The sequence below is a fragment of the Sabethes cyaneus genome, chromosome 2, assembly GCF_943734655.1.
Source record: "Sabethes cyaneus chromosome 2, idSabCyanKW18_F2, whole genome shotgun sequence".
NCBI lineage: Eukaryota > Metazoa > Arthropoda > Insecta > Diptera > Culicidae > Sabethes > Sabethes cyaneus.
In genome coordinates this window covers 222,688,542-222,702,978 of record NC_071354.1, presented here as the reverse complement: position 1 = coordinate 222,702,978, position 14,437 = coordinate 222,688,542, and the positions used below count along the sequence as shown (strand labels likewise).

Below are 14,437 nucleotides of genomic sequence, written 5' to 3'. Positions count from 1 at the left end.
GGGTGCCATGCTTTACGAGTCCTACACAAATTTATATATTAATAATAATTATCCTGTACTTGCCAATACATTGAAAATGCTTGGCAAGTAAGGAGGGGTACAGATGGGAGGCACGAAGGAGGCATTAACCAAAAACTGGTGTGCTAAATTGCTTACGTGTGTGGGATACGCAGAAAATTGCCACGCAAATAATTTTCGCATGGGAGTCTAAATAGGTGGAACCACGGGGTAAATCACTTCCTGCATAAATATTCAAAATGTGATAAATATATTTACTATTTTAAATGTGTCCACCTCATCATAACAACTCTTGCCACATACTGTTATGGGACTTGACAGCTCAAGATCGTACTCTGAAACAAAAACCATGGTATCTCCTACAATTTTGCAGAAAACGCATGCTTTTTGTAAGTACCATGAAAAAGCTATTCAAATTTACCATGATTCTTGTACAAGTAATATGTTCTCAGATAATTTTACCACCTTTCATGGTCATGTCTAGTAATTTTGACTACGATTCTGTTATTTTTGTTATGTATCGGGGTGACGCCGAAAGTAACGCATAGTAAATTTGGCCAGAACACTGCTTAAGCTAAACAGAAATCTTTTCTGCAAAAATTCACTGGTGTGTCCTCTTAATTTTGCCCTCTAATATGGTAACAATTACCATGATTCTTGTTTCAGTGTATTGAAAAAGGTCGAAAAGTTGGACTGTGAAAACTATCGGGCGATCACCATTCTCAATGCCGCCTACGAAGTGCTGACCCAAATCATTTTCCGCCGACTATCACCAATTGTGAACAGATTTGTGGGAACTTATCAAGCCGGCGTCGTCAAAGGTCGGTCTACAACGGATCAAATATTTATACTGCGGCAATTTCTCCAAAAAGGTCGTGAATACAGAGTTCCCACGCACCATTTATTCGTTGACTTCAAAGCTGCATATGATATCATCGACCGGAAAAGCTATGCAAAATCATGGACGACAACAGATTCCTCGGGAAGCTCAACAAACTCTTTCAGTCTACGAGGGATGGTACACAGTGGTGTGGTCGGGTTTCGGGTGGATTGTCAAGTTTATCCGAATCACACAGAGGGCTTCGTCAAGATGATGGTCTCTCATGTCAGCTGTTTACCATAGCGCTACCAAATGTTATGAACCGAGCGGATATAAGCAGGCGGGCACGATCTTCATCAAATCTAGTCAGTTCGTCTGCTTTGCCGATGATATGGTATGGCCGAACGACGCCGCTTGAGGAGTAGTATAATGATCGACTGCGATGAGTTTGAGGTAGTCGACGAATTTGTCTACCTTGGCTCTTTGATAACGGCGGACAATGATACCAGGTGTGAGATTCGGAGGTCTATTATCAGCGGAAGTTGTGCTTACTATGAGCTTCACAAGCAATTGCGGTCGAGTAGACTAAGCCCCCGTACAAAGTGTATCCTGTACAAGACGCTTATTTTCTTTTATAGAGGCTTTGCCTATTTGGGCATTCGCCTCTGAAAACGCTTAGTAGACCAACTGTTCTCTACGGGAGTGAAAAATGGACAATGCTCGAGAAGGAACTGCGAGTGGTCGGAATTTTCGAACGACGAGTACTAAGAACGATCTCCGGCAGCGAACAGGAGAACGGAGTATGGAGGCGCAGAATGAACCATAAACTCGCACAGCTCTATGGCAAACCCAGTATCCAAAATGTGGCTAAAGCTGGACGGACACGATGGACAGGGCATGTTGCAAGAATGCCGAAGACAACTACAACAAGAAGAATAGAAACGCAGCGTGCAAGATGGTTAGACCGGGTGGAGCGAGATATGGCGGAGAGTACTCGGTGTCCGAGGAATTGGAGAGCGGTAGGTCACAACCGAGTTAACTGGAGAAACCTTGTTCAACAGGCTTTGTTTTAGAACGGCAAGCCACTTAGGTAAGTAAGTGGTGGAGTGCACACATACAGCAGATTTCCAATCTGGCAATTCACTGTCTTGTATGATTTTTGTCTCTTTTGTTTTATATTGCGAGTAGAAGAAAATGGTGGTCCTCCACAACTAATAGCTGTCGATAGCTGTTTAGGTTGTGCGGATGCAACACAGAGAACAGACATTCATCTTGGCCTCGCAACGTGTGTAAAAGCTCAGCCACCATTTTGAATGTATGTGGCAATGCCTCCGCTACGTGGCGCTCACATCACCAATAGAAAGAACTTTGGTTGTTAATATCTGTCAATACACATCAAAGCTTTCATCATATTTTCACCAAAGCATTTAACTTGTTTTTAACAGTTGCTATAGCAACTAACGTATTGTTTACCGTTTACCCAAGCTATCGATCTTGAAATAAAGGTAAACATTTATCAATAATAGTAACTATTGTAGATTTATTTAATTCCATTTGGCCGGCCGCCAGCACAGCTAGGGCTATATGGGAACTATTGTAGAATTCCTGTTTAATTCTTCGGAGAAACTGTGTTTCTGTATCGGTCACGAGCTATTAGCAATTTTGGCATACAGGCCGAGAATAATCCGCGATTTTATAAGCCGCCACCTTCGAGAGCAATGAATCCCAGCCAAACCGGCGCACCGGCGGATATCGTTGATGTGGTGCAGGTCTTCCGGTATTCAAAAATTCACTGTTAGTACCACTGCGGTGGGGTCATGCTGCGTGTAACGACGAAATGGATGCAATGTTGAAAAACTCACAATACCGCCAAAATAACAGAAAATATTGAATTGCGCTTTTCAATTCGCTGTTTTCAATGTTTAGCCGTATTCAACAAATAATATAAACAAAATCGATCCGTTGCTACAACCGTTGGTAGGTTGCTACAGTAACTAACATTAGAGTTGCCAGTATTTCGAATATGTAGATTATGACAAGAATATATAATGAATTTGGCAACGTGGATATTGGGCAACTGGCGCACACTAAGAGAGATGTCGCTAGTGTCTTGCTTAAAAGCTTACACACCATTTGCGAAATATTTTATATGAACATAATTGTCTGTTCTCTGTGGATGCAATATCGGCATCTTCGACTGTGAGAAATAGTTCTCTATCCCTGATTGGGATGGATTCTAAAATAGTTTCATTGTGAATAGGAAAACCTTCATTATTCAGAAACTGTGCAACCAGATTGTAGAAGAGGAAATCGGCTTGACAGTATCAACTAAAATGGTCTATTTTGAGTGCTGCAGAGAGATAAGTTGCATATGAGCTTTATTGCCAAAGCTGTTGAGCAAAAGGAAGCGTATTACGTTATTTTTTTTTTTTTGCTTTTTTTTCGATTTGCCCGGTCAACTTAACCGTCAATTGTGTATGATGCTTGATCAGCTTTTAATGTGAACGCATTCATACTAACGGGGTTCAGATTAAAAATGTTCAGATTATGGAAGGTCATTCCAGTGGCGGTACACGGTATTCTAAACTACCACCTCTGATTTTGTAGAAACCAGTTCCTAAATGACAATTCAAATTATTTTGAAATGCCAAAAGATGCCAGTTGAACCTATTCCAAGAACTTTGATATCTATATTGCTAGATTTTATATTAAAGCTTGAGTGCTCATCCTTGGCCCCACAGGGATCTACTCCTGATTGGCCAAACCGCTTCATCCCGTTATCCTCTCTATAAATTTCAAAAGCGTAATACCCAAATGAGTGATATTTTTTGCAAATTGCAATACAACTAGTTCTCTATGCATGCCAGATATTCCTGCAAAATTTTGAGATCTGGAATTCTAGGACCGTATTTTGTTTAATGGCCAATTAGTATGACGGATCAAAACTAAAAAAAACACGAATCAAATGTCACCGGTTTCGTAAAAATTGGTTCAGAATTGTCAAAGTTATGACAATATCAATGGCTCGGGTATGGGACTGGTCTGCGAGTATATTTCAACTTTATGTTAAAAGTACCCGCATATGAGTCCCACCTGTTTCAATCGTTGTTTTCTGCAACAAAATATTAAAACTAACTTTTAATTTTAGCTGCAATGATTAAGTCATGATAGAAAGCAAATACTTTGTACAAATGTGGTAAGTATAACTACGCGTAACACGAAATAAACAACAAACACTTGTAATTATTTCAGTCGTCTTTTTGTCAACAAAGTGATTCTCGTTATGGGACTGATATGCGGGTACCGGCAGTACATCTTCAATTAAAAACAAAATGGCGTACCCGTGTCACCGACGAACCGACATGGCATCCCATGCATTTTCCTTAAAAAACTTGTGTCCGAAAATTTGAATCAAAATACGTTAAACAGTAACACCATCTGCACAAGTAAAGTAGAGAACAGGTTTGGCAGAATGTCATTCACATCTATGTGCGACCGACACGAAAAAATAAAAACACACTAGGAGCACAAGTGAATGCATAAAGCCCTTTGTAAAAAATACTTTATCTTTTATTTTGCAATACACATGCAGTGAAAGAAACTGAATTTTGCATATATCTGTCTCCCGTACCTTTGTACATCGCTCTGCTGTTTGACAAAAGCGATCGCTCGCTTGTAAGGAAGTGATCGGTTGCTTGCAAGATCTTGTGAGTCAAAAATGAAACGCCCGTGTCACGTCAAATCGTCAGTACCACTGTCGCCAACGACAACATCAACAATAGTACCGTAAATCACGGATTATGCCTCCCGCCATTATGACTCGTAAAAAGCCGGATAGGTAAATTCGACCTTCCCGAAAATACCCATTTTTTTGTTTGACGCACTCATATCATATACGTTGATTATTTTTTAACTCACTACTGGGTTTCGCATTCTTAGCGTGTAGCTGTCTGTTCAAAAGAAGCTTTTTTGCGTAACCAACATAAAAGCTGGACATGACAGCATAATGTTGCGGTGAATGGTAGTGTCAAATTTATGTACAAACATCGCAAACCGGCGCCAAATCGCTTGTTATTGCCGTTTGAATACTGTTTGAGTTGTTCTTCCGAAATTTGTGCAAATTTATCGGAATGCCGGAATCACAGGTTAACGAAGGTGCATCTAGTTCATCTACATCCAAGGACAACACGCAAAACAAGAAGAAAAATCTACCATGGTAAGTAAAATCATGTGTTTTAGTTAGATTTTTATTTCAAAACCCTTTCGAAATTAGGATTGAAAAGTACCGTCCCCAGCGTTTCGAAGAAATTGTTGGCAACGAGGACACTGTCAGCCGGTTGGGTGTGTTCGCTACCCAGGGAAATGCTCCGAATATCATAATTGCGGTAAGCAGGCAAACCATTTTTTCTATAGGAATGAATCTAATTAATTTCATTATTCAGGGTCCTCCGGGAGTCGGTAAGACGACCACAATCCTCTGCCTGGCGCGTATCCTGTTGGGAGAAAACTTTCGCGAGGCTGTACTGGAACTGAATGCTTCGAACGAGCGTGGTATCGATGTGGTTCGTAATAAGATTAAGATGTTTGCTCAGCAAAAGGTCACCCTGCCCCGGGGTCGTCATAAGATCGTTATTCTTGATGAAGCAGACAGTATGACCGAAGGTGCTCAGCAAGCGCTTCGGCGGACGATGGAAATATATAGTAATACAACACGTTTTGCACTGGCCTGTAATACAAGTGAAAAAATTATCGAACCAATTCAGTCCCGCTGTGCGATGTTACGGTTTTCGAAATTATCGGACGCACAAATACTGGCTAAGCTGATTGAAGTCTGCCAGAAGGAAGCTCTGAACTACGACGAAGATGGACTGGAGGCCATTGTGTTCACTGCCCAAGGAGACATGCGACAGGCACTGAACAATCTGCAATCGACGGCCAACGGGTTCGGGCACATAAATGGAGCAAATGTTTTCAAAGTCTGCGACGAACCGCACCCGATGCTGGTGCAGGATATGCTCGAGCACTGCGTAAAAGGGGACATCCATAAGGCGTACAAGATAATGGCAAAGCTGTGGCGGTTAGGTTATGCAGCGGAGGATGTCATAGGGAATGTGTTTCGCGTTTGCAAGAGGATGAATATGAATGAAAAACTGAAGTTATGCTTCATTCGAGAAATCGGCGAAACGCACATGAAGATTGTGGATGGACTGAACTCACTGCTGCAGATGTCCGGTATGCTGGCGAAGTTGTGCGAAGCGTCGTATGATTATGCGTAGGTTAACAATTGGTAATAAAATATGTTTGTTGCAAAATACTTCAAAGTTTCAGTGGGATTTTCGTGCTCAAATTCAGTTTATTTAAACAGATCCTTAGCTAGGTATTACAGTGCAGTTCGCTAACTTAATTTACGTTTGATTTTTGGTCTGATTTTAAGTAAACTCAAGTTTCAATATCACTGCTGTTGTTTCTATTCTAAATTAGAAGGACGTTAAGAAAAATGTTGAACTTTTACATCTCAATTGATTGTATTGACAGTTTTGGGCTCGTTGAAAAATCTAGCGATCAAAGCTACTAAAACTCTAAAAAATATTAACTCTCATGTTTGCTTCTAGAATGAAACCACATTCAACGTAGAAATCGATTTTTTGGTTTTTCGACATTTGACACCCACACGGACGACCATTGCAACCAGCAGTACACTACGGTTAGACGGTTCGAAAACATGAACCAGCATTACACACACGTACTACACAAAGTCTTACAGAATATAGAGACATTTCAGGGAGCGGTGATCGTGGCGAGCTTCTCGTAGATGCTGGTCAATTCATTGTATAGCTGTTTCTTGAGCTCCTCGGAAGCACCCAGCGGCCGGGCCCGGGAAATGTCGCGATCCTCCGTTGGATTGGCGCACCGTTTGAGCAGCATAGCCAGCCGTTGGGGAGTTTTCTGGGTGATTAGGATTCCCGGCGAGCTTTCGGTGCCGAGGAATATCTGCAAGTTAGGGAAAGAGAGAGTGAAAAAGGTAAGTACCATACCAAACTACTTTTTGTTCTAGTAAATTGCTTTTTTCTAGAGTAGCAGGTTCAGTGAACAAATATTTGCGCCCAATGCTTATAAAGCGATAACAATGTTTGTTATGTGAATTTAAAATTTTATAGTATAATGTTAATTTTAGTACTGTCATTCAGTTATGAGATAATCAGCCTCATTCTTGGTTTCGTTCGAATGACATTCGTTCGAAAGTTAAGCCGATTCGTATTCTTGTTTTCGTTCGAATTAATTCGAACGTTCGAACGCCCCTTCCTTTTGCTCATTCGCATATGAGAATATTGCTTCCCGATTCGTTCGAAACAAACTATTCGTGCGAATGCAGGATACGGTCGTAAACAAGAATAAAGGTGAATAACCCAAGGCATGTCAGATAGCCTACAGTCGAAGACGAGAGGGTTTAATTTCCTGGAGAATTTAATAACTTTTCATTTGTCGGAGTTCAGCGAAATCGTAAAAATAGCTGCTCCTGCGGAACAGTGGCATCGGGCGAATTCCCCAATTTTGCATACTGTAGCATCCCCTGGTTTGACTAAAGGTAGTCAGCAAACGAGAACCGCGAACATTTAAGCAGGAAATTGACATTGTCGAAGCAGCCGAGGAAGACCAAAGTTCCAAGATGGCTACTTTGAGGGATTCCAGAGCAAACTTCGAAAGATCTTGAGATAAAACCGTCGATATTTACTTCTAGATAGCGATCGAACATAGCAAAATCTGTCAATGCTGAGAGCACCGTTAAAAGAGCCATTTAACAACGTAAAGGACAATATCAGGTCGTATGGAAAAAAATTTACACATCGAATTTTTTAATGAGGAGTGTCAGCAGATACGGGTTAAGAAGAACGCTAGGTGACTATTAATATTGCGTAGAGCCACTTGTCAGAATTTTCTTTTTCTTAGGTGACTTAGGTGGCTCCTAAGACAAAGCCTGTTTAACAAAGTTTCTTCAATCTGCTCGGTTGTGAGTTACCGATCTCCAATTCCTCGTACACCGAGTGCTCTCCACCAGATCTCGCTCCACCGGGTGTAACCATTTTGCTCGCTGCGTTCCTGGTCGTCTTGTTCCAACAGGATTTGAAGCAGACACCAGCTTGTTGTCAGGCCTTCTTGCAACCTGCTCTGCCCATCGTATGCGACCAGGACCAGCTTTAGCCACCATTTGGATACTGGGTTTACCATAGAGCTGTGCGAGTTTATGGTTCATCCTCCGCCTCTATTCTCCGTTTTCGGTACGCCACTGAAGATCGTTCTTAGCACTCGTCTTTTGAAAACACCCAGCACTCGCAGGTCCTCCACGAGTATAGTCCATGTTTCATGCCCATGATGAACAACTATTCTGATGAGCTTTGTACGGAGTCTGCTCGACCACAATTGGTTGTGAAATTCATAGTAAGCACAACTTCCGCTGATAATACGCCTTCGAATCACGTGGCTGGTGTCATTGTCCGCCGTTACCAGTAAGTCAAGGTCGGTTGGCCTCGCTATGGTGCTGCTGTTCCTTTGGTAGTAAAAAGAGCGCTTATTTGGCTACTAACTGGGTAGCAGCCAGGCTGATGTAGATAATAACTAGCTCTACAATTGCCCTTTACACTAATTTTTCGAATTCTGTTTAGTGGAGGCGCTGCAGTCAAATGAGCATCTACTGAGCAAAAAACCGAGAATGAAGCCTGGTAGCAGCCTCATAGCACCGTAAATACAAAATCAGCATGGCTTTTTTCCTAGTCGCTCGATCAGCACAAATCTGGTGGAGTTCAGCTCATTTTGTCTTCAACATATGGAAGGTGGAGCACAAGTCGACACGGTGTATAAAAAGCAAAGCCATGGGTTTATACCGTCTTTAGACATTACCCTTCTTTATCGACAGACTTCTCAGCCGGCTGTTAGAGTACAGGAAAATTACGGGGTCAGTGCAACAATCCTACTGACTCTAACTAGCAAGCACCCTAGCCGAGATTCGAACATAAGACGACTGGCTTGTTAGACCAGCGTCGTACCTCGAAGCTAACTGGGCAAGGTGTATACTGATATCAAAGCTGCGTTCGATCGAGTTGACCACACCATACTGCTTGCTAAAATAAAGCATCTCGGTGCCTCTGCTGCTTTTGTCCGGTGGTTGAAATCTGAGTCTTGTGGCTTCCGGAGTACCTCAGGTGTGCCTCAGGGCAGCAACATCGGACCCTTGCTGTTTTCGCTGTATTACAACGATGTCTGCAAAATACTGCCTCCGGGATGCCGAATCGTGTATGTTGATGACCACAAAATCTATCTTGCATGCAACCGGCTCAGTATCAGTGTCTCCAAGTGCTCTGTGATCAGTTACAGCCGAAAGAAGGCTCCAATCCAATACAGTTATTCCATAAACGGCCAGAATATTGAACGCGTAACAGTCGTCAAGGATCTTGGTGTTCTGTTGGATACCGAGCTTTCAGCACCACTACAGTAGCATCTTTTCCAAAGCAAACAAGAAACTGGGGTTCATAATGAAAATTGCAAAAGAGTTTCGTAATCCATATTGCCTGAGAGCCTTGTATAACGCACTTGTACGCTCATCTTCGGAGACGGCAGCTGTTGTTTGAAGGTCTTACACCGGCCTTAGGACAGCACGGATCGAATCTGTACAAAAAAGGTTTATCAGATACGCGCTTCGGGATCTGCCCTGGACGGATCCAGTCGAACTTCCTCCATACGAACACAGGTGTAAGCTGCTGGACATGGACACATTGGAAAAGAGAAGGGATGATATCTGTGCTGTATTTGTTGGAAAGATACTATGTGGAAGAATTGATGCTCCTTGGATTCTGGCAAGGGTCAATATGAACACACCCTCGAGAGTTCTTCGCTCTACTGACTTCCTCAGAATTCCATTTCATCGGACATTATATGGTCAAAATGAACCTGTTACCGCTATGTGTGCAGTTTTTAACTCTGTGTTCTACTTGTTTGATTTTAATATTAGCAGTGAAACGTTTAAGTGTCGTTTACGTAATCGTAATCGATCATTTTAATTTGTTAGTTAGTAGTAGTTTTTATTTCATGTAGATCTTGTTGTCAGATGATCCGAAGAAATAATAATAATAAAACAAAGATAATGTTGCAGTATTGATGTACCCCTTGTTAGGTTTAGTGTTCACACCTTTTTAAAATGTATTACTCTTGAGCAAATAGCCAATACGCATAGTCTACACCCGCCATCATTCTCACGCGTACAGTCAGACGGTAAAGTACGTTAATCACAATAAAGATATTGTTAGACATCAGCTATTCGTTTTAATTAGAAAATACAACAGATTAAATTATACTTTCTTCAACAATATTGTAGATAATAATTAGCTCTACAATTGCCCTTTACACTACTTTTTCGAGTTTCGTTCCGCTGAGGTGCTGTAGTCAAACGAGTATCTACAGAACCAAAAACCGAAAATAAAGCCTGCATACGAGATATGCTACTTTTACGTTATACAGGACTTTAATATTCGAAACACATTCAATTGTTGCGCCGTCATTCCCAACAAACATTTTTGCTGTATAATTGCTTCTTAAGAGCTTGATTCCTGAACATTGGCCATACAACAGTTGAATAATCTACTGTTCAAATAAAATGTTTGTTGGGTTATCATGCGGTTCACGTCGCACCAAGTGGCGAAGGCCTCGAACTAATTTTGAAGAAATTGATAGTGGTCAGTCAGTTCTCCCAGTAGGTATGTTTGAATCTCGGCTAGGAGAGGCTGTTATAGTCAACAGGATCGTAGCAACTGGCCCTGCAGTTCTCCTGTACTGTAACAGTTGGCTACGAAGTCTGTCGTATAAAATACAGAAGGTCAAGTTTCGATAACGAAATGTTGCTTTGCACCTAAGCTTTGCTTTGCTTTGCAGTAGAACGGATCCGAAGTACATTATAAAATCATCAGCATACGAGACTTGTGGGCCCTTGATGGTCAAATTAATGCTGGGCTGGGAAGTGAAGCTATGCCGATCAGCAGTTAGATATTGCTTACAGTAAAAAAGTAGAGATTCCACGACCATCAACTTAAGTAGCTTCGAGACTTGACTCCGCGATGTGGTGCTTCAATAGAGCATATGTGAATATTTCTAACATGTTGGGAATACGCCTCTGGAGATGGGCATTCGGAATAAACGGAGCAATCGTGTCAACAAACAAGCTATATATCTCTCTTCAGGAATTAGAAAAGACCGTTCTCAAACAGGCGTTATCTACACGGACCTCCCTGCTGCCTTTGACAAGCTGAATCATCAAATCGCCATCGCTAAACTGGTCAAACTCTGCATTTTAGGGCCGCTGCTCCAGTGGATTAAATCGTATCTGTCGAATCGTCTTGATAATGTGGCTATCGACGGGTCCGTTTCGCAGGCTTTCATCGCTTTTTCCAGAATTCCGCAAGGTAGCCATCTCGGACCCTTGGTTTTTCAAACCGACCTTCAAACAATACGTTTCTTTCGTTGTCGACAAGGCCTGCAGGAATTTGATATTCATCATGCGTATCGCCAAAAACTTCAATGATGTATTATACTTGAAATGCTTGAAATCGCTCTACCGTGCGTTAGTTAGTTCTAATCTCGAATACGGAGCCCATATTACCAAAACGGTGTCACCCGATTTGAGGCGGTGCAGCGGAGGTTCTTTCGCTTTGTGCTCCGACAGATACCATGGAACGACCCGATCAGACTACCAAGCTATGAACAGACAGACTGCAGACTAATCAACCTGAACTGTCTGCAAACACGTCGGCACGCAACCAAAGCTGGCATTATATCAGATGTCTTGACGTCCCGCATCGACTGCCCTTGGTTATTAGAGAGAATCGACATCTTAGCTCGGTCTCGCTTAACACGAAATAATTTATTTTTGCGTGTACCATACAGGAGAACCAATTACAGCACCTTTAGCACTATAAATGGTTTACAACTCAATTCTAACAGTTTGACAGTGTTTTGACTTTAACGTTAGCCGCAACGTGCTGAAATCCCGCTTCAGGACATTAGCTTAAAGTTTTTTTTACTCATTAGAAACAAGAAATCTGTTGACTTTTTTTTAACAAATAAACAAATAAACTATTAGTGCTCCATCATGTCCCGAATCGAAGGATAACTTGAGCAAGGACACGGTCTTCAAAATCATCTAGCCATTAAAATCAATGGCACCCAGCGTCTGACCATATATTGAAACATTGATAGCTACTAGGGCAATACGATTAATCCACAGTACCGCATAGGTTAAAACATTTGCGAATTTTTTGAGAAAGCGACTGTAGCTTCCTCATTGAATTTATTTGTACAAACTATTTACAAACCATGAGACTAAGAAATGTATTATCAGCGTAAACTGTGCTTACTGTGAGCTTCACAAGCTATTGCTGTGAAACACACTAAACTCCCGTACAAAGTGTACCCTTACAGGACGCTAATTACACCATTAGTTAATCGTTGGCGTACAGGAAAACGGAGTATGAAAGCGGAGTGTAGAGGCGGAATTGGCAGGACATCTTGCAAGAATGCCGTACAATTGTCCTGTGAGGACGGTTTTCACTTCTAATCCGATAAAAACTATACGACCAGGAGGACAGCGGTTAGATAGATGATGAAGACTTAGTGGAAGCAATTTTGTACATCAAGACAATTATTAACTTGAAAATGTTTTCAAAAAGTACGGATAAAACTGACTCAGTTACCCTACTGACTAGATTTACAATTAAGTTCGGTAACTCACCTTTTCACAAACGATTTGAACATTATTATTCAACACCGTCGACTCGCACCAGCTCTTCTCCACATTGCACTCGGATCGGCAGAGCATAAAGTTGCAATGCTCATCCCGCGTACAGTGACTCCCGCTGGACATCTTCCTGTTGATAGTATACTCCGTATACAGAAACCGTAAATCGTCGTACTTCAGTCGATTGTTGTTGATCCCAAACCGGGTCAGGTCCACGTGGCACATCTGAAGTTCGTGCTGGTCCAGCTCGTCGATATAGTCCAAAATCAGAACTGCCACCTTAATATGGTACCGCCAGCGGTCCGTATCGATGTGCTTCGTGTAGTAATACCGATCCTCTTCGAAATCAACCGATTCCAGATGCTCGGAAGCAAACACCTCTCCGCAGTTACCGGTCACGAACGGAAACAGATCCTTCTCGCTGAACATACTCATCATAGCGTACTCATGATTCTGAATTAGATTCCAACTATCGCGCATACTGTTATGAAACATTGACACGTGCTGCTTGTGCGAAAGTCTCAACAAAGAACGCATCTTATCGAAGGGAATCTCCATGTTGTACTTGTTCGTTATGTACCGTCTGACGATGTTTTCATACTCGGTTTCCGTTGGATAGTGCTCCTTCTGATAAAGGCTGTCCACCCAGAATAATTTCTCATAATTTTCGTTCGGAACTGCTTGCTGCAAAATAAAAAAAAATAAATTTTGAATGTTCTTAAAGGACTAACTAAAACAGAAGGAATTCGTTACGCACGATGATGGTAAGTGGATCTCCGAGCTTTTTGGTTTGAAACCGATGCGGGTGATGGATTTCCAGGTTCGGTTTCGGACAATGAAAATCCCAGCTGCAAAAGTCCTGACATAGATAGCCAGAAGCGCCCTCCGTGCGGTAGCGCTTGCACTGCAAAAATCATTGTATAATTTGTACATTATGAATTTAGTTATGAAGGCGGTATAAAATGAAACCCAAAACTAACAAGCTTATGAATGTGACCTGTTGCAATGATATTTGGTTAAATTACGCTCACAATCTACGATTGCCGTCTCTTCTTCATAAGCTTATACTCGCAAACTGAACGTCAAAGAACATTCTCTTCCATTCCCATCCATTTGGGCCAGACAAACACAGTACTGTCAAAACACACCGGCGGCTCGTGAAGCTCATGAATGCGACGACGCTCTTCGAGTTCACGCGGGCAAATAATAATCAGCATGTGGTGTAGAGGGCGATTGGGCGAGCCTCGCTCATTCCATCGCGTCTCCACACCCCACAAGAGAAAATTACTATGTCGTAGCAGAGTGGGTAAATTTACTTACAAATTTATTAACTTTCCACTCGACTCCGGTGTCGAAGCAGTAATAGGACGAGGTGACGGTACAGTACACCAAGGAAACTACCACCAGGATCACCAGGACCGAAATAATGTAGTGGCGTTTCCGCGGCGAAAAGCGTAACCTTCGGGCGAGATTTTTCCACTCCTTCTTTGTCAGCAGCAGCATAGTTTGGCTTGTCCCTGGGAAAATTTCACTCCGATCACAGTTTTATTTATATTCGACCACAAAAATCCCGAACTTCTAATCAGCAGAGCAACTCTGATGAATATTCATTCGTTTACAAACAAGGCTTGTTGCTGTTTTTTAAGAATTGAAATCCAAACACTAATTTTATAATCACAATCACTACATCACGTTGGTGGCTGCTTCTTTACGTCTGTCTCAAGCTATTCTGCCGTGAAAACGGTACAATACCTGGAACTGTTTGTCCCTGAACGTGGTTGGGGGTGGGTGAGGCACTCCAAAGGATATACTCCTGTTTT

General features: G+C 42.0%; 2 protein-coding genes across 2 annotated transcripts; one reads left to right on the top strand and one right to left on the bottom strand.

Moving 5' to 3' along the window:
• Positions 1–4,876: 4,876 nt before the first annotated feature.
• Positions 4,877–6,223, top strand: LOC128734898 (replication factor C subunit 2). Its single transcript, XM_053829295.1, has 3 exons — positions 4,877–5,054; positions 5,112–5,223; positions 5,281–6,223. Exons 1-3 carry the CDS (start codon positions 4,969–4,971, stop codon positions 6,112–6,114), a joined length of 1,032 nt encoding a protein of 343 aa, XP_053685270.1. The 5' UTR covers positions 4,877–4,968; the 3' UTR covers positions 6,115–6,223.
• On the bottom strand, positions 6,185–14,120 carry LOC128736695 (divergent protein kinase domain 1C). The gene is made up of 4 exons (XM_053831182.1): positions 13,938–14,120; positions 13,375–13,521; positions 12,612–13,301; positions 6,185–6,829 (listed from the first exon to the last, which is right to left on the bottom strand). Exons 1-4 carry the CDS (start codon positions 14,118–14,120, stop codon positions 6,617–6,619), a joined length of 1,233 nt encoding a protein of 410 aa, XP_053687157.1. The 3' UTR covers positions 6,185–6,616.
• Positions 14,121–14,437: the final 317 nt, after the last annotated feature.